Genomic DNA, 26,292 nt, shown 5'->3' with positions numbered 1-26,292 from the left:
TATAGGTTAAAATATGTTGAACTGGCTTATGCCAAGAATTTTTATTTCTAGTGCAAGAAAATCTGTATTTTACTTCAAATACAATGTATATTTATCTTATACAATTATTTTTGTATAAAGTATAAAGAGAAAGTGATTACTTACAGCCATGGGAAGTTTTTGATTATCCCGATACAGGTTTGTGTAACCGACATAGAGCAGAAGAGCAACAATGCAGTACAGGAAGACAAAGACTGCAAATGTAACATAGAATTGTGCAGAAGAAGAGTAATCTCCAATAAGGACTTGTTTCTCCCAACTTATATTACACACATTCACACCTGGAGGTGCCTGAAATGATGCTTGATTCAACCTATTTAAAAAAAGGCTCAAATAAATTTATGAATTACTTGGACTCTCTCAACAGAGACAGAAATACATAGGCAGAATATTGAAATGACATTTCGAAAAATACTCCCCACAGAGTGGGGCAAAAGTAGGTTTACCATTATTTGCATGAAACATAATACATTAATAAATAACAATACAAGAATAAACTTTGTGTTTCATGTACTCACAACTATAAACCTACTTTTGCCCTACCCCGTATATTAAAAACATTTTCCTTCTGGAAAAAAAAAGGAGAAAATTCAAATATTAAGTAAATTAAAATGTTTATAACATATACACATAAATTATACCTAGTAACTGCTTTGTGACAGACTGAATCAAATGCTTAAAAACCCAGATACTATCTTCCTGCAATAAAATTTTTGATTAAGAGGGTTGATAAAATATAGTTTACAATTTGAAACATGCTGTATTCCACTTTAGTAGATATAGTCTGTGTGACTAGCACCAGGCGAGCCAATTATAATTCACATTTTAATCAGATTTAATTATCTGCTAACTTCACACTGTCTTTAATTTTCCCTATCCATAAATCACAAGAGCACTTATCACTAAAGATGCAGTAACAGTTCCTTGTACAGAAAATTTATAAGAGAAGCGTTGGGAGATGGAGAGGCAACGATACCAAGCACTTGCTATCTGATAATTTTTAATGTAAGATTGCATTTAATCATCAAAACAACCTTAAAAGGTTAACATTTCAAATATATGGGACAGAAAAATCGAGTCATAGAGAGGTCAAGTGGTGATAAAGCGAAAGAAGCTTCATATCCTGGCTTAAACACAGGATATTCAATAAACTGTTTAAAGAATACACAAGTCAAACAGAAGAATTCACAAACAAAATACTCATTTTAATTTGAGAGTAAGAAAATAAAGTTCTATACTAGTAAAAGAAGCCTAGAACACCATAGGAACTCACTTCACATAAAGTATATAAAGAACACTATATTATTTAGTAGTGGCAAGCACATGAGTAATTTGAATTTTTCATTAAGTTGTGTTTGCTTCCACATGATGGTTTCTCACACTATGGTGAGAGAGTAGTCCTTTTTTTTTTTAAATTTCTAACCCACTGTGGGATGACAGAATAAACATGTCAAAGGAATGTGATAAAAGTTTCTAAATGCTTACTCTCATTTTCTATACTTACCTCATCACAGACCAGGAAAATAGCTAGCAGGCAGGCACTGGTCTATGTACCACAGTTTGGGTAACAATGATCACTATTTACAAATGAGGATGTAATTTGAAATTTTTTACCCTTCCAGATTAGTAAACTGTTGAAAATCTTAATGAGTCAATATAAAGTAAAAAGAGTTGTTAAACCATACAAACAAATAACTCACCTGAATGGATAATCAAAAGTAGCTGTAATTGTTTTATTTTCAGAACCTTTAGGACAACTCACTAGAATTTCTGTTTTGCCCTTAAAACCTCCACAGGTAGCAAAAGCAAAGATAGAAGCAATCTACACAAAGTGAGACAAAAGGGTGGGGGGGGGGGGGAAGAGAAGCATTACTACATTCAAAACACAGGTCAGTAAAACCTTAAATTAGTATTAAAAACTGGCTCACTAACATTATAGAAATATATAACATTATATAAAATACAGAAATTCTTAACTACAAATTTAAATGTAGAAGATGAAAAAATTTAAAATTTACTTGCAACTCTCAACAAATGTGATTTTATTTTCCCTTTAATATAATATAGAAGTTAGTATACTGGACTACATGAAAATTTATTAGCTCCTACTCCAGGTGTACCTACTAAATACTAGTATGAATTCAGAGGAAGTCTTATTTATTAGTACCAAAATCAAAGAAGGTAAAAGTGGAGGTATTTTTATTTGGAACCCAAAGGTAACTGTAAAGCCAAGTGACTATATGCCAAGAAGAGATGCCATTTATTTCATGAGTTTATGAGCTTATAAGGCCTCCTTGTGGGAATTCCAGGTCTCAAAAAGTACTTGGAAATTTGTTTTCCTGAACATGCAAAAAAAAAGAAAAAAAAAAAAAGTAATGATGTTCTTTTAAATGCTATCCATAACAGGAAAAGTTGAAAGCACTGTAAATGTTGACAGGAAACCAAATAAACTATAATTCACTCATACAATGAAACATTATATCATCATTTAAATGTTAGGGAATACCTAATGATACATAAAAATGTCCATTACAGCCTGGCCTGTGAAGGCACAGCAGATGGAGCATCAACCTGGAATGCTGAGGTCGCTGGTTTGAAACCCTGGGCTTGCCCGGTCAAGGTACACATGATGAGCAATGAATGAACTAAAGTGAAGCAACTATGAGTTGATACTTCTTGCTACCTCCACCTCCTGTGTCTGTAAAATCAATATATATAAAATCTTAAAAAAAGAAAGGAAAATGTTCATTACATATAAAGTTTGTTTAAACAATGTATCATTATGCATGTGTCTACATCTATGCATTCACAAACTACTAGAGGTTATACATCAAAATCTTAACAGTCGTCACTTCTGAACAAAAGATAATTTCTCTTTGTATTTGTATCTTCTAAATTTTCTACAAAACAAACAAAAAACCCAGATGAGGTGTAGTGACCAAGAGCTCAATCTTTCAGCAAATGCTGATGCCTCTATTTAAAAATATATTTGGAATTAGATCATTTCCTACAATCCCCATCACAACATCCCGTTCTAAACTATCATAACCTCTCGTCTGAATTATATACTAAACAGCCTTCTAAATTGATCCTCCTGCTTTGTCCTTGCCCCTGCCTCAGTCTATTATTAATATATCAGCCAGGGTCATCTTTTACAAATATAAAGCAGAGACTCTGGCCAGGTTGCTCAGTGGATAGAACATCGTCCCAGTGTGCAGAGGCAGGTTAGATCCCTGGCCAGGGCACATAAGAGAAAAAACCAATGAATGCACAACTAAATGGAACAATTAAGTGGAACAATGAGTTGATGCTTCTCTCTTTCTCTCTCAAATATTCATATATATATATGAGAAATTTTCCCTCTGCTCATAACTCTCCAACACCTTCTAAGTTCTCACTGAATAAAAACCAAAGCTCATACAAGGTCCAGTCCTCCCTTAATATTTCTGACCTCATGTTGCTATTTTTTCCTTGCCAAATCTCTTTACACAAATTGATCTCATTGCTATTCCTTAAAGACAGGGGATCAATTCCTCCTTCAGAGCCTTGGTAATTGCTATTCTCTCGGCCTGGAATAAAGAAGTGTAACCTTATCCACGGTTTCTCTCTGCCTAGAATAAAGAAGTGTAACCTTATCCATGGTTTTGGTTACCCCTGGGCAACACTGGTTGGAAAATATTAAATGAAAAATTCCAGAAATAAACAATTCATAAGTTTTAAACTGCATGCCCTTCTGTGTGATGAAATCTTGCACCATCCCACACTCTGCCTGAGATGTGAGTCATCCCCTGTTCAGGGTATCTTCACTGTATCTGCTACCCATCCATTAGCCTTCTTGATTATCAGATCCTGGTAACACAGTAACTGTGTTCAGTAACCCTATTTTACATAATAAGAGCCTCAAAATTCAGGAGTGGTGATGTCAAAGAGAAGGTTAAAGTACTTGTAACATATAGTCAGAAGATCAAGAGTAGCTTCTGATTATATTGCAATGCCTACATCCTTCACCTCATCTCATCTCATCACGCACATACTGCATCATCTCACATCACAAGGGTGAGTACAGCACAATAATAGATTTTGAGAGACCACATTCATATTTTATCACAGTATAGTTATTTTTGTTCTATTTTATTATTGTGTTGTTCATCTCTTACAGTGCCTAATTATAACTTAAACCTTATCACAGGTATTTATGTATAAGAAAAAGCATAGTATATATGAAGTTCAATACTATCCATGGTTTTCAGACATCCACTGGGTCTTGGACTGTGATGCCTGCAGATGGGGGGGACGGGACACTATGGTACATGGTTCATTTTCTCCTTCACAGCTTCCTGTTACAATGTGACCTCATCAGAGAGGCCTTTCCCTTACCACACTACATTAAATAATAGTGTCCCCAACCCCACACTACCTATTGCTTTTAAGCTACTCTATTTTTCCTCCATTGTAACTACCATTGCCTGACAATACTTAAAATTACTTGTCTGTTTTTTCCTAGAATGTAAACCAGGGGTAGTCAACCTTTTTATACCTACCGCCCACTTTTGTATCTCTGTTAGTAGTAAAATTTTCTAACCGCCCACCAGTTCCACAGTAATGGTGATTTATAAAGTAGGGAAGTAACTTTACTTCATAAAATTTATAAAGCAGAGTTAAAGCATATATTAATAATTACTTACCAAGTACTTTATGTTGGATTTTCAGTAAGTTTGGCAGAATAAATCTTTATAAAACAACTTACTATAGTTAAATCTATCTTTTTATTTATACTTTGGTTGCTCCGCTACCGCCCACCATGAAAGCTGGAACACCCACTAGTGGGCAGTAGGAACCAGGTTGACCACCACTGATGTAAACTCAAAGAGGGAAAAGGACTTCATTTTGTTCAAGGCCACATATATCCAGCAAATAAATGCAGTGCAGGTCTGCTATCAAAGCCTATACTGTTGAACAGTGGTATAATGCCTTCTAGGCCTTGAATCCAGGCATAATCAGGCTCATAACTATCAAGGGATTTTTTTCTTTCTAAGAAGAAATATAAGAAACAGAATCTGGTTACAGATATGAAGAGTCTGAGAAATGTCTCGTACATAGAGTCTTCAGTTAAGAGTTCATAGGTAGCCTGACCAGGCAGAGGCGTAGTGGATAGAGTGTCGGACTGGGATGCAGAGGACCCAGGTTCGAGACCCCAAGGTCACCAGCTTGAGCACAGGCTCATCTGGTTTGAGCATAGCTCACCAGCTTGGACCCAAGGTCGCTGGCTCGAGCAAGGGGTTACTCAGTCTGCTGTAGCCCCATGGTCAAGGCACATATGAGAAAGCAATCAATGAACAACTAAGGTGTTGCAACGAAAAACTGATGACTGATGCTTCTCATCTCTCTCCGTTCCTGTCTGTCTGTCCCTATCTGTCCCTCTCTCTGACTCTCTGTCTCTATAAAAAAAAAAAGAGTTAATAGGTAAAGATAGAAGAATGAATAATGAATACTCTCTGAGTATAAATGTGCATAAATACAGAGTGAAAACAGAAGGCTAGGATAGTAAGTCTTGGGCACATGCCCACATTTAGGATGAGAAAAAAATCAAATGGAAGATACAAATTGAATCAATAGAAAAGAGGCCAGAAATAGACTTGTGTTTATAGACAAATTACAGTATATCTAACGGAGCTGGCATTGCAGATTACCAAGGAAAGAAGTGTGGTGATTTAAAAAATATATCCACAAACTCCTTTGATAATGCTCTCCCCAAAAGTGGGAGATTAATTTTCCTTCCATTAAGTGTCAACTGCACACAGTGACTTGCTTCTACTGAACAGAGTATGTTAGAAAGAATGAGGTGCCCTTTCTGAGAGTAAGTAATAGTCTACAACTTCTGTCTCTTTCTCCCTCTCTCTTGAGCCACGGGCTCTGAGGGAAGCCAGATGCCATGTTGGGAGGATACAGAGGCGATTTATAGAGAGATTCATACATGGTGAGGAACCCAGTACTACCAGCAACCATGTGAGTGACCTTGGAAGTGTAATGTTTGAGGTTTGCCAACAGCCATGTGAGTGAGCAGGAGGGCTTGAGATGATTGCAACCCCAGCCAACAGCTTGACTGCAATGTATGGGAGACCCTGAGCCAGAACCACTTAGCTAAGCTGCTCCGATATTCCTGACCCACAGAAACTATGACAGAATAAGTGTCTATTATTTTAAATGCTAAGTGTGAGGTAATTTTTTATGCAGCAATAGATAACCAATACAGAGAAGGACTGTTCAATAAATGGTTCAGATGAGCTAAATACTTAAAAAGTAAACAGTGAGTATCTAAAAATTTTAAAGGCAATATGAAAGAAAATCTGTGACCATAGAGAAAGAAAGAATCTTAAGATTTTCTAAAAACCACTAACTATGGTTAGAGTTTGTTAAATTCAACTACAGAAAAATTTTTTCAAAATCAAGTCAGCTTTTAAACGTAAAACATGCTACAAACTAGGTGAAAGTATTTGCAATAATGTCACAAAGGGTTAGTGTCTACTAGTCTATAGATCTAAGAGAAATTCTTGCTCATGTGTACTATGGGATATGCACAAGAATATTCATATTGACATCGTTTACATAATATCAAGAAGAGAAGCAATAGGAAATTGGATAAAATATGGTAATATATACTTACAATGGGAAAGTTATATAGCAATAAATACATACGAACTACAGCTACTCAAAACTACTCATGTCAACATGGATGAATCATACAAACCTAATGTTGAGGGGAAAAAGTTGCCTAAGACTACAGAGTATGATGACACTCTTTTAAAAGCTTTGCTTACTCTTCTTCATCACTCCTGCCACTATTTTTGTTCAGGCCCTCATTTCTTTTTACTGGGACTAACCCAATAGACCCTTCCTCTCATTTCCAATCTCATTCCCATCACCATTCATCTTCTATAGTGTGGGCCTTAAAGCTGCAGTGTCTAATAAGGTAATTACAAGCCACATGTGGATGTGTCCAGACTTTAAAAATAGAGCATCATTTTTATGTGCCAAGGTTGTGGGTTCCATTCCCAGTCAGGGCACATACAAGAATCAACCAAATGAACGCATAAATAAGTGCAACAGAAAACCCAATATTTTCCTTTATCTTTATCTTCTCTATAAAATCAGTATTTTAAAAAAATAGCTACTTTGAATTGAGATGGCTGTAAATGTAAAATATACAATGAATTATAAAGACTTAGCATAAAAATATAAAACATCTCACCAATTGTTTATATTGATTACTCGTGGAAACTATTTTGGATATACTGGGTAAAGTAAAATATATATTATTAAAATTAATCTCACCTCTTTCTTTTTACTTTTTAGTGTGGCCAGTAGAATACAAAATTACTATGTTGCTTACATTTGTAGTTTGCATTGATTGTATTTCTAGTGGACAGAGCAACTTTCATGATGTCACATTGATCTGAAGTCATGTCACTCCTCTGTTTAAAGGGATTTCTTCGGTGGTGCAAATGAATAGAGTATTGACCTCGGTTGCTGAGGACCCAGGTTTGAAACCCAAGGTCACTGGCTTGAGTGTGGGCTCACCAGTTTGAGGGTGGGGTCGCTGGCTTGAGCATGGGATCATAGACATGACTCCATGGTTGCTGGTTTGTCTGGAGTCCGTGGTCAAGACACATATGAGAAGCAATCAACGAACAACTAAAGTGCTGCAACTATGAGTTGATGCTTCTCATCTCTCTCCTTTCCTGTCTGTCCCTGTCTATCCCTCTCTCTCTTGCTTTAAAAAACAAAAAAAAAAAACCCCAAACTTCTTAATTTGACATAAGAAGCATTGCTGAAGTAGCCTCACCTTCATCTTTCTAGATTTGTGTGCACTATACTCCCTGCCATGCACTGCACAACTGTCACATTGTATTACTTACTATTTCTGAAACACATCATGTGTTTATTATGTCTTAGATGTACATATTCCTTCAGCCAGAAATTGCCCCATCCCTACCGCTACCCCATTCTCTAACACAGGGGTCCCCAAACTTTTTACACAGGGGGCCAGTTCACTGTCCCTCAGACATTTGGAGGGCTGGACTATAAAAAAAACTATGAACAAATCCCTATGCACACTGCACACATCTTATTTTAAAGTAAAAAAACAAAATGGGAACAAATACAATATTTAAAATAAAGAAAAAGTAAATTTAAATCAACAAACTGACCAGTATTTCAATGGGAACTATGCTCCTCTCACTGACCACCAATGAAAGAGCTGCCCCTTCCGGAAGTGCGGCGGGGGCTGGATAAATGGCCTCAGGGGACCGCATGCTGCCCGTGGGCCATAGTTTGGGGACCCCTGCTCTAACAAGTTCATCCTTTAAGACCCTACTCAATTCCTTGTGGTAGAACTCTTCCATCTCCTAAGCTGCCACAGCCTTGGGTCATAAGCATTTTTCTTGTGTATTTTGCCTTGTAAAATAAAAACCAACCCCAATACAATAATAAAACTAGTTTCCCACTTAATACAAAAATCAGTAAATAAATGGTATACTGTACTACAGTTTATTGCTTTTTTCAAGCTATGCTTTTATGTCTCTCGGCAGACTGTCTTATTTTGTCCTTGGTCTTTTATAAGATTTTTAAGGTATTTTTTTTTTGTATTTTTCTGAAGCTGGAAATGGGGAGAGACAGTCAGACAGACTCCCGCATGCACCCGACAGGGATCCACCTGGCACGCCCACCAGGGTCCACGCTCTGCTCACCAGGGGGCGATGCTCTGCCCCTCCGGGGCGTCACTCTGCCGCGACCAGAGCCACTCTAGCGCCTGGGGCAGAGGCCAAGGAGCCATCCCCAGCGCCCAGGCCATCTTTGCTCCAATGGAGCCTTGGCTGCAGGAGGGGAAGAGAGAGACAGAGAGGAAGGAGGGGGGGGGGTGGAGAAGCAAATGGGCGCTTCTCCTATGTGCCCTGGCCGGGAATCGAACCTGGGTCCCCCACATGCCAGGCCGACGCTCCACCGCTCCACCGCTGAGCCAACCAGCCAGGGCCCTTTTATAAGATTTTTAATGCCTCTCTAGCAGAAAGCTTAGCACACAGAAAATTTATACTAATAACTATTTAATTAGAGAAAAAAAATCAATTTCCAATATATACAGGAAAAAAACCATATTTTGAGTCTTACATAACCATCATTTTGAAGCTGCCTTTTTGTTAGCAGGATAAATAAATGTCATGTTTTTTCCAAGAGTTTTTATCTCATGGAAAAAAGGGGAAAAGGTATACACCCTTTATTAAATGGAGCACAAAACAATCTGTGAGTAAATTATCCAACCATCTCACCTCTCCTATTCCACTGCGGTTTTGGTTTAGATTTGAAGTTATGTAGTGGTAGCCCATGGGTGAAACCTGACCTGCAGATATATTTGTGTGGTCTTCCCATAACCATAAAAAATTCGAATCTTTTATCAATATTTTAATATCAGCACAGTGTACATAAAAATTTAGACTTTCCACTTTTCCTGAGAGTGTGGGGAAACTGAAGGAAGATATAGCAGTATCAGACCCATAGTCCCATAAAGGAACAATCACATGAAATTGAGTGACAAATGACACGTAAGATAGGGCATGTGCTTTCCAGGATGTCACCTCTAGTGCAGTGGTCGGGAACTTTTTTGGCTGAAAGAGCCATGAACACCACATATTTTAAAATGTAATTTTGTGAGAGCCATACAATATGTTTAACTTTTTACTAAATACAATGTGTGCATTTTATGTAAGACCAACACTTTTAAAGTACAATAAGTCTCTGAATTCTTTTTAATAACGTTGTTTTGCTGTTGCTAACCAATGATGAATAAAGTACTTCTTACCATTAATGTGACTTCTGGTGCTGCATGGTTTTGCTGATGGCTTTGTAGTCTGGTTGATACGTGGTGAGGTTAAGCTTCATGCAGGCGTTGAGACTTCCATCCGTTAAACGTGATCGTAGGTTGGTCTTAATGTTCTTTAGATGTGAGAAAGACTGCTCACATACATACGCAGAGCCAAACATTGTCAGTACAGCAATACTCACACGCTGCAGTGTGTGGTATGTGACGGGAAGCGCATTCCAAGTTTTGACAATCAGCTGATCCGCAGGGTGAAGTTTTCTCATTTCTCCCCATTTGTGTTTGCTCACCAACTCTGCTTGCTGTCGTGCAAGTCTTTCCAAGTCTTCATTCAGTGACTTGAACTTATTCACCCACATGTCTAAGGCCTTCAGGTCAGCAGCTTGTAGCTCAAAATCTCTGATGGAGAAACCGGGGATGTAACTCAGGTCGGTGCTGTCCACTGCACACTTGTGAGGATGAGTGTTGAACTTAAAAAGACGAGTGCGCTCACAAAATTCTCCAAAGTGCGCTCTGAATGATTGCAGGAGATTAGATGTGAAGCCCGCTAGCTGCTGGAGATCAAGATGTTGAGCAGGGTCACTTGCTATGCATGCATCTTTAAATTCCCCCAGTTTTTCAAAGTGTAGTAAACAACCTGTTTCAATGTCAGCAATGAAGAGTTCCAGCTTGTTTTCAAATGCAAACACTGCTTGTTGAAGGGATAAGACTGTATTTCCAATGCCTTGCATTTTCACATTGAGCTGGTTCAGATGTTCAGTCATGTCCACGAAATAGCAGAACTTCAGGAGCCACTCAGTGTTAGCTAACCCAGGATGCTAAATGTTTTTCATTTTAAGAAAAGTCCGGATTTCGCTCAGACAAGCCGCGAAACAGCTGAGCACCTTCCCTCTTGACAACCAATGCACATTGCTGTGCAAAAGCAGACCAGGATAATTATTCCCAACTTCATCCAGCAGTGTTTTAAATTGGCGATCATTTAAAGCTCAGGCAACAATAAAGTTGACCACTTGAATGACAAGCGACATCACCTCACCAAGCTGCTCACCACGTATCTGAGCACAAGCGCCTCCTGACGTAGGATGCAGTGAAAACTTAGGATGGGTCTCTTTTCATGTTCACGAAGAAGAGCCACAAATCCTGTTTTTCCCCACCATGCACGGAGCACCATCACTACACACCGAAATAAGTTTATCCATCGGAAGATTTTTTTCTTTAGCGAACTCAGTGAAAGACTTAAATAAATCCTCTCCTCTTGTTGTCTCTTTCATAGGCAAAACAGCAAGACTTTCCTCAGAACTGGGATAAATGGCTTACGTCTGTTGACTCATCCAAACCGAGAGAAAAGAATGGTGCTGCATTTATGTCCTTCATTTGTGTAGCCTCAATTTGATTTGCCATCATGATGGTACGATCATGAACAGTTCTTGCTGACAGAGGCATGTCTTTTATTCGTTTGATTATCTTGTCTTTATCCAAAAAGTCGTCAAAAAGTTCATTGGCAACATGAAGCATGAATGTTTTGGCATACTCCCCATCTGTGAGTGGCTTTCTGTTTCTCACAACTGCTAAAGCACCAGCAAAGCTAGCCAAATTCCAGTCACCTTGTTGGGTCCAAACACGGAGTTGCTGCTGACTAGCTTGCACTCTGCACAGTCGCTCTTGACATGCTTTCTTCCTGCTGTCCCCCGCTGGATATTTCGATGCAAATGTAGTATGGCATGTGTTGAAGTGCTGCTTTATATATATTTGACTGTTTCATCGATGTAATTTTATCATTGCATATTAGACACACTGCAGAACCTGCTCTCTCCACAAAGGCAAATTCCAAATTCCTCTGTCCATTCCTGCTGAAAAGTACGATACTCCTCATCTTTTTTTATTTTAGCCATCTTCTTCGTCAAAAGGGTTTCTGCAATTAGCTAGCTGACTACTTGATTAAGAGGGGAGTTTACTTACTGACCTCACAATGACCTGTGCACGTTACGCATTATCCAATAAAAATTTGGTGTTGTCCTGGAGGACAGCTGTGATTGGCTCCAGCCACCCGCAACCATGAACATGAGAGGTAGGAAATGGATTGTAATACATGAAAATGTTTTATATTTTTAACATTTTTTTAATTAAAAATTTGTCTGAGAGCCAGATGCAGCCATCAAAAGAGCCATATCTGGCTTGTGAGCCATAGGTTCACGACCCCTGCTCTAGTGTTTTAATAACTATCAGGAAGTGTCAGGCTTTATAAGTAATCAAGGAATTTAAACTATTGTTTTTCTTCTGAACAGCTTGTTTCATTCATTTACTTTATGAAGGTGTTTCTTATAAGCACTTTAGTGTGTAGTCCTAGTCTAAAATGAGGAACACTGATATACTAATTTATATTTCTTTACTACTTGTGAAATTCATTTTTCATCCCCTTCCTATTATTTATGGGAAGAATGACTGAATCTGCTGACATGAAATTCTATCTGTACTGTAACAGTAGGAATCCAGGGACAGGGTGACAACAAGCCTCTCTTCAGGTCAAAAAGGTTCCATATTCATTATGACAGCCACAAGTCACCAGAGAAACAGTTCCCAGTTATCTGTCTGCCCAACAGGACCAGACTAGAGGCATGGCAGATCTCTCACAGCTTTGGAGCTAATATTACAGACTGGTTCTCAGAACACTACTCTCCAAAATAGACCACAGTACTCAACTGGAGTACAAGAAAATATCTGACCTTCTATTTATATATACCTTTAGACATACACAGGAATCAAAGCTTTATTAAAGTTAATATATCAATGAAACCCATGCTGGGCCTGTATGTTAGAAAGTTGCATGTTAGTACAGTAGGCTGAGTATCCTGAAAGTATGGGGGGGTCCCAAAAGATAGAAGGACAGACAATGATACCCTCACCTATTTCACTTTTAGTGTTCATGAATTAAAATGTGAATGTAGCTAAGTGACTTTACGGAATAAAGTCTAGTTTTAACCAAACTTGCACAAAATGGATTGGTGGCTTAAAATTATCTTTAGAAACTATACTGATAATAAAAAAAAAAACACCTCATGACCAAAGGGAAAATAGAAGCATTAATATCCTATGTGAGCTATATTCATCAGCTACATTACAAGGTAAAAACAGACCCCACTTAATTAGATCACAAGAAGCCCCCACTCAATATCAGACCAGAATCTGAAACAAAGATTTAAAAATATGAATAAAATTTATCCTGAGTATGTCAAATGCCTTAAGATACTCACATGGTAAAATGTGTATCTAACTTATAGATGGATATTGGGGCTCTGTGCATAAAATATTACACTGAGAGGGACTCATCATAAAAAAGAAAGTGTGATGATTCTTAGTATTTTCAATGAGTTATTTATCCTACAGACAGAGTCCCAGTCCTTGCACCTATTCCTAGACCTTGCTCAGCACACTAAGGATTCTCCTGGGGAACACTGATCTTCATCTACCTGACATGTTTCTAGTTGGCCCTCACTGCTATTTGGTTTCATCATTAACCTGATATCATCTACTTAATTTTCCTTCTGTACAGGGTTAGTGTAAGAAAATAAAATGTATAACTGAAATCTCCAATAACACAGTGTGTCCGTAAAGTCATGGTGCACTTTTGACCAGTCACAGGAAAGCAACAAAAGACAATAGAAATGTGAAATCTGCACCAAATAAAAGGAAAACCCTCCCAGTTTCTGTAGGATGATGTGACAGCACGTGCGCATGCGCAGATGATGACGTAACACCGTCTATACAGCGGAGCAGCCTATGGCGATGCCAGTCGAGATGTGGACGGTACAGAGGAAAGTTCAGTGTGTTCTGTGGTTCGTTAAATTCAAATCCGTGACCAAAGTGCAACGTGAATATCGGTGCGTTTATAACGAAGTGCCACCACATAGGAATAACATTACTCATGGGATAAGCAGTTGAAGGAAACCGGCAGTTTGGTGGAGAAACCCCGTTCTGGTAGGCCATCAGTCAGTGACGAGTCTGTAGAGGCTATACGGGATAGCTACCTAAGGAGCCCTAAGAAATCTGTGCGTGAGCCCACATCGAACTGCACTGAACAAGTATGAAACTGGGAGAGTTTCCCTTTTATTTGGTGCAGGTTTCACATTTCTATCGTCTTTTGTTGCTTTCCTGTGGCCAGTCAAAAGTGAACCATGACTTTACGGGCACACTATAGACCTAAAGTATATTGTATATAAATGTTCATGTGCAAATCCAAATATATGCTCTATATTAAAACCAAATTATCATTTAGTATTTAAAATGAACTATCACGGCATGTTTGCCTTTATAATCAATAGGATTAGAGCCTAGAGCCAAGGTATTTATTTTTATGAGTCAATGTCTGAAGTTTTTATTAAAGATACTCATTTTAAAAAACATTTTATTACTTATGCCGGTATCAATTCATTCTCACTGAGCACTGAAAATCAGTCACAGAATACCTCAATTTGACTCTTCTACTGTCTCCTTCTGCTAGTAAAACACATTCATAGTAAGTTCTAGATAGTCTGTTGCATAACCCTTAAGAATTTGGATTATGTGAAATAAACTTGAATTTCTGCTGAAATAAACAGCTAGAAGTTTTTTGTTAACTTTTAATTACTATATGTTGAAAACATCTTTATGTCACCTTTATTCTTAAACAACTGTTTCAGCTGAGTAGGGAACTAGAAATCTCTGGGGAGCCTAAATCTATCCTGACTGCTCTATTATTTCTATGTCTTGTAGTGACTCAATATCCATCCTGGCTGTTGAGTTGGCTTGCTGTCTTGAAGTTAGCCTGTCAGTTCACAGAAAGCTGATAGTATTTTTTGCTGCTGCTATAATTTGAGCTTTTAGTGAAAAGGTTTCCTTCATTTGCCTGAGGATACTGTATCTGATGTAGGCTCACTTGAGAGCTTATTATTTCTTCCACATGTTAGAATGGGGCTCCTAAAATCCCAACATATGGAAATATTTAAGTTACCATAAATCCAGACCTTAAGCTGTCAGGTAGAGTCAGGTCTCAGTTCGGAGGCTATATTCTCTCCCTTCCTAATTCCTTAAGAACTCAGCTCTGTGCAAGTTATAAATCCAGACAACAGGCTGAAACTTCTTTCCAGATTTATTTCCCTGAGCTAGGAATGGTCCTTCTCCCACCCACATCTTCTGTTCCATTCCTGGTCCTCAATGATATTTATCTTGTATCACAACAGTAATTCTCAATGTGTGGTCTGTGGACCTATGGAAGTACCCAAGTCTCTTTCACGGAGTCCAGGAGGTAAAAAATATTTTCATAATATTACTAAGGCATTATTTGCCTTTTATTTTATTATTATTATTTTGTATTTTTCCGAAGTTAGAAGTAGGGAGGCAGTCAGACAGACTCCCGCATGCGCCTGACCGGGATCCACCCAGCATGTCCACCAGGTGGCGATGCTCTGCCCTTCTGGGGTGATGCTCCATTGCTGCCGGAGCCATTGTAACCCCTGAGGTGGAGGCCATGGAGCCGTCCTCAGCGCCCGGGCCAACTTTGCTCCAATGGAGCCTTGACTGTGGGAGGGGAAGAGAGAAATAGAAAGAAAGAAGAGGGGGAAGAGTGGAGAAGCAGATGGGCGCTTCTCCTGTGTGCCTTGGCCGAGAATTGAACCTGGGACTTCCACATGCCGGGCTGATGCTCTACCAATGAGCCAACCAGCCAGGGCCTGACATTATTTGCCTTTAATACTCTGTTGACATTTCTACTGATTTAATCAAAGGCACTGCTGGGCTTTGGTAGGAATCAGCAATACCACCAAACTATTATGTACTTGTAGTAAAAAAAAACAAAAACCTTTTGATGAAACAGTAAAAATTATTTTATAAAATCCTGACATCTGAATCTTAATATTCTGTGATGAAATAGATGTATGAAATAAAGATTGTCACTATCACAACACAATGGTTTTCTCCAGGAAAAGCATTTAGACAACTGAATTGTACGCTCAACTAGCTACTTTCTTCCTGAAATGACATTTTCACTTGTAAGAAAAAGTCATAGACAAAATATAATTATTCAGATTTAGATATTTGGGAGATGTTTTTCTCAAAAACAAATGAAGTGAGCCCTTTACTTCAAGAAAAACTGGCAAGATTTATTGCCATTGATGTAATTCAAGCTTTCAAGTGATTTATTACTGTTATTTTTAATATAAATAAATGTCTTTTAAATGTAGCAGCTTATATTTCTAATATGGTAAATATTGATAGGTATAATCCACATAAACAAAAACTCCTGGAAGTTCACAATATTTAAGAGCATAAAGAGTTCTGAGACCAGAGTGTTTCAGAACCATTGTTATGAGAGCATCGCTCCGTTATTGTTAATTTTCCCTTTTTATCAGAGACCTCTATTTGTATGTGTGGGGCTGTGTATGTGTGGGTATGTGTTTTTGTGTTCTGAAAGCAATGACAACACATGTATTTTGTCTATGAAAATTAACATCTGATCTACCCCCTTAGAATGCTTGTGGTTAAATACTGAGAGGATTACAGGAAGAAAAACAGAGTTAAGGTGGGGTGTGGGGGAGATCCATAAGACTATTAAAATGTTACTTGAAATCCTTTTTCTCTTTCCATAATAGGGGGGTGGGTAAACAAACACAAATGGCAGAGTTAAGAGAAAGATAAATTTTCTAAAAAGTAGTCTGTGTTACAGATTGATAACCTGAAAATGTAAAAATTAAGCAGACAGATGAGACAAACATCAGTCTATCTATGCCCCAACCCCAACTCTGCAATACAAACAGTTTATATTTTGAGGATGCTCCTCTGTGTCATATTGTAAGCCACAAATCTTAAAAGTGTACTTGGGGTAACTAAACTTTAAATACTTTATAGAAACATATTATATATTTCTGAAAATTTGTGGTTTAATGACATTAATATATGTAATGCTCAAAGAGTTACAGTTTTTCTTACTGTTTTTTGACACTAATTTTCCTGGATAACAATTTATACCAAAGTAATGTTTTTAAAGGCATAAGTATAAAATCAGAAAAAACTTCAAATTTCATAAATTAATCAAGAAGACCCTACTTGTTTTAGCTCTTAGGATCTTATTAAAAACATGCATTTAACAAGAAAAAATTACTTCAGGTATCTTACATTTTTGTTTTTTAAGCTTAAATTTTTGGCAATTTTTAAAATACTTATAATTAATTAAAAGGTCACTTAGAAACACAAAGGTAAATTATCAAAATGACTAAGAACAAACTGTTAAGAGTCTTGGATATAATAAGAGTTATGGCATATTGGGTAAATTACTTCATCTCTAATCTTTAGTAACATGAGGATAACAACCCTCATAAGATTGTTAGAGGATTAAATGAGAAACATAGGTAAAGCCCTAGAATACATATTATACTCAATAAATATCTCATTAATAGTGAGAATGAAGTTGACCAGCCCTGACAAAAATGAGAGATGGTTAATAATCCTAAAATTCAAGTTAGTCTGTTATTCCTTATATATTCCCCAAACAGTACCTCTTCTATAATTTTGTGTGTGTGGAATTAGAGAAGCATGTTACTTGAATTCCTTAAGGGCTAAATATTTGTTCACTGTCTACCCTTTATAAGGTAGTAGCAAGGAAGTCCAAAACACAGTGCTTGACATTATAAGGAGATAATATCATTTTAATGAAAAACTTTGATCTAAATAGTAGGAATAACTGACTATAAAGAACCAAATTAAAATTTATCAGAGAAATATTAAATATTATAAAAAGCTGCTTTGATAAAAATCCTTGACTTTTACTTCTGTGTTCAAGTCCACACATACGGAGCATCTATTCTTATCTAAATTTTATTTTGTCAACTTGATAGACTGCTCCAGGCAGGAAAACGCATCAGAAGACAAAAAGTATACAACATGTCATTTCTAAAGTTTAAAATACCTAACAGAGAACTTAGTGATCCTGAAGGACCAGGACATATGTCTGTCTGACAGTCATAATAGGGCTCAAATCTATCCACTCTCTGGTCTGATCTTTTAGAAACATAGCATCTCCGTCCTGAAAAAATAACTAAGAACTGGTCAAGTATATTGTCATCACTCATACATTTATAAATTAACTCAATATTCCAACAGCCCTATAAAGTATCAATAGTCCCATATAAATGTTACAAATATTAAACTTTCACTGAATTACAAAAAGAGAACTAAAGCAATGCTTCTGCCAGCCACTGTAACTAGGGGCCTGAGTACATTAAAAATATAAAAATAAGAAACATGCCTGACCAGGTGGTGGCGCAGTGAATAGAGCGTCGGACTGGGATGCTTAGGATCCAGGTTCGAGACCCCGGGGTCACTGGCTTGAGCGCGGGCTCATCTGGCTTGAGCAAAAGCTCACCAGCTTGGACCCAAGGTCGTGCTGGCTCTAGCAGGGGGTTACTTGGCCTGCTGAAGGCCCGCGGTCAAGGCACATATGGGAAAGCAATCAATGAACAACTAAGGTGTTGCAATGCGCAATGAAAAACTAATGACTGATTGCTTCTCATCTCTCTATTCCTGTCTGTCTGTCCCTGTCTATCCCTCTCTCTGTCTCTGTAAAGACAAAACAAAACAAAAAAAAGAAACATAATATATAAATTCTTTATCTATACAAATAATATTGTAGCTGCAGTTTAGAAGCAAAGTAAAAATGCTTCTGCTTCAGCAATTGTATTAAAAAAAACTTTTTAAAGTGGGGAGTAGGGAGAGAGATCAGTTATAGCACTTTATTCACTGACTGCTTCTCATACATGCCTTGACAGGGGTGGGGGGTATAAGGGAATTCCAGCCCAGCCAATGACCCCTTGCTCAAGCCAGGAACCTTGGCCTCAAGGCAGTGACCACTTGCTCAAGCCAGCAACCTTGGCCTTCAACGTGCTCAAGCTAGTGAGCCTGCGCTTACCAGATGAGACCATGCTCAAGCCAGTGACCTTGGGGCTTTGAATCTGGGACCTCAGTGTCCCAGGCTGATGCTCTATCCCAAAGGTCCCCAAACTTTTTACACAGGGGGCCAGTTCACTGTCCTTCAAACCATTGTAGGACTGGACTATTAAATAAACTATGAACAAATCCCTATACACACTGCACATATCTTATTTTAAAGTAAAAAAACAAAACGGGAACAAATACAATATTTAAAATAAAAAACAAGTAAATTTAAATCAACAAACTGACCAGTATTTCAATGGGAACTATGGGCCTGCTTTTGGCTAATGAGATGGTCAATGTCCGGTTCCATATTTGTCACTGCTAGCCGTAACAAGTGATATGACGGGCTTCCGGAGCCATGATGCGTGCATCCCGTGTCATCGGAAGTAGTACTGTACGTGAGTGACGTGTGCTTTGTGGCGCCGCCACATAAAGTACTTCAGCACAGCATCTGCATCCTGTGCTCCTCTCACTGACCACCAGTGAAAGAGGTGCCCTTTCTGGAAGTGCAGCGGGAGTCAGATAAACAGCCTCAGGGGGCCACATGCGGCCCACGGGCCATAGCTTGGGGACCCCTGATCTATCCATTGCACCATCACTGGTCAGGCAGCAATTGTATTTTTATTCTATCAATAAATATATATTTACTGGGCATCTCGCCTTCATGTCTATGAGACACAGATTTGTAACCCCTTGAAAGGTTCATATTATCAGGTTATATGTTAGTCTAATATCATCTAGAGCAGTAGTCCCCAACCTTTTTTGGACCACGGGCCAGTTTAATGTCATAAAATATTTTCACGGACCAGCCTTTAGGGTGGGACAGATAAATGTATCACGTGACCAAGACAAGTGTCAAGAGTGAGTCCTAGACGGATGTAACAAAGGAAATCTGGTCATTTTTTTTTAAATAAAACATCGTTCAGACTTAAATATAAATGAAATGAAAATAATGTAAGTTATTTATTCTTTCTCTGTGGCTCCGTACCAAATGGCCCACGGACCGGTACCAGTCTGGGGCCCAGGGTTTGGGGACCACTTATCTAGAGCAGGGATAGTCAACCTTTTTATACTTACCACCCACTTTTATACTGTTAGTAAAATTTTCTAACCGCCCACCAGTTCCACAGTACTGGAGATTTATAAAGTAGGGAAGTAACTTTATAAAATTTATAAAGCAGAATTACAAGTTAAAGCATATAATAATAATAATTACTTACCAAGTACTTTATGTCGGATTTTCGCTAAGTTTGGCAGAATAAATCTTTATAAAACAACTTACTATAGTTAAATCTATCTTTTTATTTATAATTTGGTTGCTCTGCTACCGCCCATCATGAAAGCTGGAATGCCCACTAGTGGGCGGTAGGGACCAGGTTGACTACCACTGATCTAGAGCCTTGCTAGAGAAGATGATTTGGGAATTCTTTTAGTTACATGGATGGTACGCAGCCTTCATCTAGATTTTACGTTAGTTTGTAAACTTACTTATTGACTTTTTTAGAGGTAACCCCCCCCAACACACCTCAATCTAGGCCTTATGAAACTTTAACAATTCATTCAAAACACGTTTAAAGATTCCTAAAATGGACTTTTCTCCTCTAGACCCTCCTTTTATTATTCATTCTCCTCTTTGTCTTTAAAATTTTTTTATTTTTATTGACTGATTTTAGAGAGAGAGGAAGGGAGAGAGAAAGACACAGGAACATCAATCTGTTCCTGTATGTGCCCTGACCAGGGATTGAACCAGCAACCTCTACACGTCAGGACAATGCTCTAACCAACCCAGCTATCTGGCAGGGGCTCTGTGCCTGTTTTTTTTTTTTTTTTTTTTTTTTTTTTTTTTTTTTTACAGGGACAGAGAGACAGGAACGGAGAGAGATGAGAAGCATCAATCATCAGTTTTTCGTTGCGACACCTTAGTTGTTCATGGATTGCTTTCTCATATATGCCTTGACCGCGAGCCCTCAACGGACCAAGGAACCCAGTGGTCCCCAACCCCCAGGCTGCGGACCAGTACCGGTCCGTGGGCCATTTGGTACCAGTCTGCAGAGAAAGAATAAATAACTTAAATTATTTCCGTTTTATTTATATTTAAGTCTGAACGATGTTTTATTTTTTAAAAATGACCCTCTGTTACATCTAAGACTCACTCTTGACACTTGTTTTGGTCACGTGATACATTTATCCGTCCCACCCTAAAGGCCGGTCAGTGAAAATATTTTGACATTAAACCGGTCCATGGCCCAAAAAAGGTTGGGGACCACTGGAGTAACCCCTTGCTCGAGCCAGCAACCTTGGGTCAAGCTGGTGAGCTTTCTGCTCAAGCCAGATGAGCCCGCGCTCAAGCTGGCGACCTCGGGGTCTCAAACCTGGGTCCATCTGCATCCCAGTCCAACGCTCTATCTACTGCACCACCGCCTGGTTAGGCTTTGTGCCTGTTTTTAATCTCCAACAATTCTATTCACAAGTCTCTTACCAATAGCCGACAAATCTATACAGTCTTTCCCATCTTTAAAATGAGGTACTACCTTACTTCTCCCATCTTCAGTCAAATAGTGGTTTTTCCTCACTCTCTTCACTTTCTTACCATATATCAGTTCAGCCCCCTACCATTCTGGTTTCTGATTTTAGTGAAACTGCTCTTACTAAAGCCACCAATAGCCTCCTGATTACCAAAACGAAGGATGCATTTTAGCCCTTATTTTAGCGAATCTCCCTATTGAACCTGATATTGTTGAGTTCTCTTTACTTAAAATTCTAATAGTGGTACCAAAATGTTTTCCTCTCCATCTTTCAAACCATTTCTTCTCCTTTAGTGGTACATCTCTGTTGAATATCCAACCCATATTTATCTTTTAAAACCCAGATGAATATATCTAACTGCCTATATTGTACGTTCACTATTATGACCCAAAGATCTCACAAACTCAATCATCCAAATCCTTATTTATCTTCTACCAAAAATTTGCTTCTTTTCCTTAGTAATGTATCTTGGATAGCACTGCCACTACCAACCCAAATCAGATATATGGCAGTCATCTTTGAGTCCTCCCTCCTATTCAGCCTCCAGATATATTCGTATTTCTAAATTTCTCTATTCCCACTGCTATTAATTTTTGGTCCTCATAATTTCTCAAGCAATAGGTGTCCCCTCTTCCTTTCCTTCAATTATGGCCTTTCCAATGTCCTAGCTGCTGACAAAATGAAAATTTCTAAAAGGCAAACCGTAATCATACCATTCACTTGTTTAAAACACCTGAATGAGAATGTGCTCACCCTATATTAGGAATTCTGGGTTTAAATGGAAGCTATCCAATAAACTACCCAAAATTCTGTACCTGCACATAACATACTCCACAAATTATTCTGCAAGTCCTCTGAAGTCTTTTAGAATCATCTCAAATCACACTCTCCCCCCCCCAGGTCTATCTATGTTCCAGTCAATCCCAAATACTTCGAGTTCTCAAACAGGGCTATGCTGCTTTAACTTTTCACATCACTGAACATAAGTTCCCTTTGCCTGGAAAGTCACTTCCCAGTGAACAAGTTCTCATCCTTCAAGTGTTATTTCATCTATAAAAGTCTCCCTGGTTCCTCTAAGCAATTGATTTCTCCTTCCTTTAACTTATTAATTTTGTTAATACCTTTATTATAGTATTTGTCATACGTCATTTTCATATTTGTTTTCATGTCTTTCTTAATAGTGTGTAAGAAAAAAACAAATTTTCTCATGTTTGCGCTAGTGCTTAGCACAATGCCTGTATATAACACATACTCAAATATTTGTTGAACAAACATTTCCTACACCATTAACAATGGTGGAATGTAGGAATCTTTTCAAAAAAGGTTCTCCTGTGTAATAAATTGTTCAAACTAACAGTAGTACATCCTTGAAAAAAATTTTAAAGGATATTATTCAAAATATTAACATATCAGACTGCAACTACTAATATTTATTGCTGTTTTAAAATACTAAGAAAAAGTCTACATCTTTTTAAAAGTAAATAATATAAGCATAAATATAAACAACTGCCTCTTTGTGTAAGGAAAAGTTTAACTGTAATCCTCAATGAGATTAAGTCTTCTAGGTATAAGACTTTTCTTAACCATTATATTTGATTAGCTTAGTTAAATTGCAATTTTAAATTTTTATATATTCAATTAATTTTCTTCATATGTATTTAAATCTGAACCTAGGTTTACAGAACCTAAGCATTCATATTTATGCGTCTTTAAAGTAGATATGTGTGAAATCTCGATTTCAGTTTTCACAAAACACCAAGTGGAACTCTGGGGTAAAAGTAGGGAACTGGATGTAGGTAGGAAATCAGATTGCGAGATTGCGTGCCCATTAGAGAATTTGTTTCTTTGTTACTTTATAAATCATCCTGGGTAGGTTATTTAAATCAGGAAATCGAAAATTCTTGCTTTTCATCACCATGTCACTAAAATACACAGTTAAAGTTAGATGTAAAATTTGTTCACTAGAAAAACTTGCCTGCCTGTACATGCTGGACAGATGCCAGCTGCCTATTAATGTGCGCCTGAAAATCAGCACTAAAATGTACTAGGCCACAAAGTCTGAAGAAATTCTACCAGCCTGGTGTATTCACCAACTCCTCCAAAGTGACATGATCATTGTCAAGGTCAAATTAATGTCTCCTGCGATGTTAATGACTGAGTGTTCCCAGAAAGGGACTAAAGCTAATCGCAGGCCGTCGCTTGGAAATACTTAATCGTGATGGCGATTCCTAGCCTGTGTTTAAGAGGCTCGGGCTGACACCGCGCGTTCTGCTAGACCTCTCCGCCGCCGCCCCGCGTCTCCCGCTGCCATCCCCGCCACTAGCTTCCCTGACCAACAGTTTATTTTTATACATTTTTAACTTGGAGCCAATGTTAAACACAAATTAAGACGTGTGTGCTCATCAAATCGCTTCGGTAAGAAACAACTAGCTTTCGGAGGAGCGGCCTCAGGTCCGCCCGGCAGCCGAGCTCAGGACGCGCGGAGGCGCAGCGGCGTGGCCGCCGGTTTCGGTTAGACCGCAACAGGAAGTCCTCTCTTCCCTTGCGGGAAACCGTGAAGCCAGAGAGAATGGGAGCTCCCGGGGCACCCAGAGGTGAGCTTCAGTGTGGGCGGGCGACTCGGCGCGGGACCCCGGCCCGGCGGCGTCAGGGCCCAACACCGCCCGCGGGACCCCTCGCGCCCGCCGCCCCCGCCAGCCCCGTCCCCAATCCCGGCCCCCGCCGGGGTGGCGGCGACTCGGAGGCCCGCGCAGGCTGGGCCGCGCCCCGCTTCGGGGCCGCCCGCGGAGGGCGCTGGGGGAGCGGCGCGGCCAGAGCGCGGCGCGGCGGCGCGAGTCCCGGCCTGGCGGAGGCGGCTGCACTCACCCACTCGAGGACCTTGATGAAGCCGAGCGGCTCCTTGAGCGGGTTGAGGTTGAGCTGGAAGGACGACATCCTCTGAGGGAAGGAGGGAGAGACAGTCAGGCCGGCGGGCGGAGGAGGAGGCCCCCGCGGAGACAGCGGTGCGGCGAGGAGGACGGGCAGGCGGGGCAGCTCGGGGAGGCGGGCCCGGGAGGCCGCGGGGCGGGGCGGCGGCGGCTGAGCAGCTCGTGAGACGCGGGGAGGAGACTAAGAGGGGCGGCGGCGGGAGGCGAGGGGTGGACGAGGGCTGGGAAGGGGAGGGGCCTCCCTGGGCCGCACCTGGCCGAGCCGGCTGATCCGCTCGCGAACCAAATAGATGTTGGACGCCATGCTGCGTATGCCGCGCCCCCTTCCCTGAAGTGCAGTCCCTGGCGAGCCGGCTCCTCACGCGCATGCGCATGCACCTTCGCGTCTGCGCGGCGAGAGCTGCTTCCCTGCGCACAGTCCTCTCTGTGTTCGTTAGTCTCCCGCCGTGGGGCGCCTTTCTCTTCGGAGTCCCAACTTTTTGGTGGCTTTATAAAGTATTGATACAGATGAAGCTGGCTTTAGAGGCCTTTGATTAAAATGGTGGATAGTTATTGAAGAACAACGATGTTTGGGCGACTATGATGTAGGTGAGGAGCCACTGAGCCATTTCACCCGCAGGTGTTGTAAAGTACCAAAGGCTACAGAATTAATATTAATATTTTAGGAGGCTTGGAGAACATTTTATTAATTTGGGTTAAGGTGTGCAGAGAAATTGTGAGAATAGTCTCTGTACTGTGTGATTGGCATAACCAGGATGGCCCTTGGCATTGTATTGTAAATGCAAGGGGAGGAAAGCAGATTCCCTGACATTCCACCACACCTGTGGGGAAAGGAGTGAATGGCTAGCCAGGTGCAGGAAGGGAAAAGCCAAAATAAACCTTTTCTTATAACTATGAGCCATTTGCGGGCATTTGTCCCCACGGAAACTACCTCTCTTATGTAAATGCATGTGGTTAATACGTCTGACTCTGGACAGAGAGATGGAGGATGAACACTAGAAAATATAGGAAGGCCTTTTAATATGTAAAGAGATATCTTTCTACCATTGTGTTGACTTGTAAATTTTGTTTTCTCCAAAATGATGTATGGTTTGCAAATTGAACGTGGTCCTAATCATGTTAAAGGACATATGACTATAACCAATAGCGGTAAGCTTAGGGCTCCTAATTGCAATTTTTGCTTCTGTACTTCCCACTTACAAAACTATAAAAACTAAGTAGAACAAAGGGCCAGTGCGCTCTCCATCAGATTTCTGTCGGAGTTCCCGCCGCTTGGCCAAGCTAGACAATAAAACTTTAATGTGTAAACGACGGACCTTGCTCCTGTCTTCCATAATTCAGGTCCCTCCGAATTTGGATTAACATAGGTATCTCAGAAGCATGATTCACCAAACATTCTTAGGAAAATTTAGTTTATTGTCAGTTACTATTGAGTCAGGATTAAATATGGAGGAGAAGGTTATATCTAGTAGAAAAAGGCTTGACCAGAGAGGCTCACCCTGTCGTTCATGTCATTCTTGGTGTTTTTCTGTAGAATGCTAATCCTGCTCCCCCATCAAGATTCAGCTTAGGTGACACTTCCCTCCTTGCACCCAGTTATCAGAGCATGAGGTAGTGATCTCCGTTCTGCTTCCCCAACATCTTGGAGGTTTTGGAGAGCTGGAATGGTAGCCTGATGGCGTGTTTGGGTTGTAAGGTCGTTAACACCATGTACCAGTAAGTAAGGAAGAAAGGAATTGAGCACAGTAGCATCTCGATACCAACTTCCAGGTACTTGCTCATATATACTGATTTAACAGGCATTTAACCTGTTAGTTAGCAGGTTCCTTGCCATTGAAGATATTCTAGGAGGGATTGATAACTTTTTGAAGCTGTTTATAGGACGCTAACCTTTTCTCTTTGAGACCTATTTGAAAGGCAGAAACCTTGGGCCAAACCAAGAACAGAAGGCTAGGTTGTTCCAAAAGG

General features: G+C 39.6%; 1 protein-coding gene and 1 long non-coding RNA gene across 3 annotated transcripts in view; one reads left to right on the top strand and one right to left on the bottom strand.

Moving 5' to 3' along the window:
* The window catches only part of SYPL1 (synaptophysin like 1), a 33,030-nt gene extending 8,588 nt beyond the window's left edge, over positions 1–24,442 (bottom strand). Inside the window, exons 1-3 of the mRNA XM_066353997.1 lie at positions 24,263–24,442; positions 1,740–1,861; positions 145–352 (exon numbers count right to left, since the gene is read on the bottom strand). Coding sequence (XP_066210094.1) covers positions 145–352; positions 1,740–1,861; positions 24,263–24,331 — 399 coding nt within the window. The 5' untranslated portion in view covers positions 24,332–24,442. The remainder of the gene's footprint in view (positions 1–144; positions 353–1,739; positions 1,862–24,262) is intronic.
* LOC136383993 (uncharacterized) overlaps positions 23,812–26,292 on the top strand; it is a 76,376-nt gene continuing 73,895 nt past the window's right edge. Inside the window, exon 1 of one of the 2 annotated variants that reach the window (XR_010747509.1) lies at positions 23,812–23,991. This is a non-coding gene — a long non-coding RNA (uncharacterized lncRNA). The remainder of the gene's footprint in view (positions 23,992–26,292) is intronic. The other variant, XR_010747508.1, reaches the window with a different exon arrangement.

Source organism: Saccopteryx leptura, chromosome 12 (genome assembly GCF_036850995.1).
Source record: "Saccopteryx leptura isolate mSacLep1 chromosome 12, mSacLep1_pri_phased_curated, whole genome shotgun sequence".
Lineage (NCBI taxonomy): Eukaryota > Metazoa > Chordata > Mammalia > Chiroptera > Emballonuridae > Saccopteryx > Saccopteryx leptura.
This window is presented reverse-complemented; position numbering and strand designations above follow the sequence as displayed.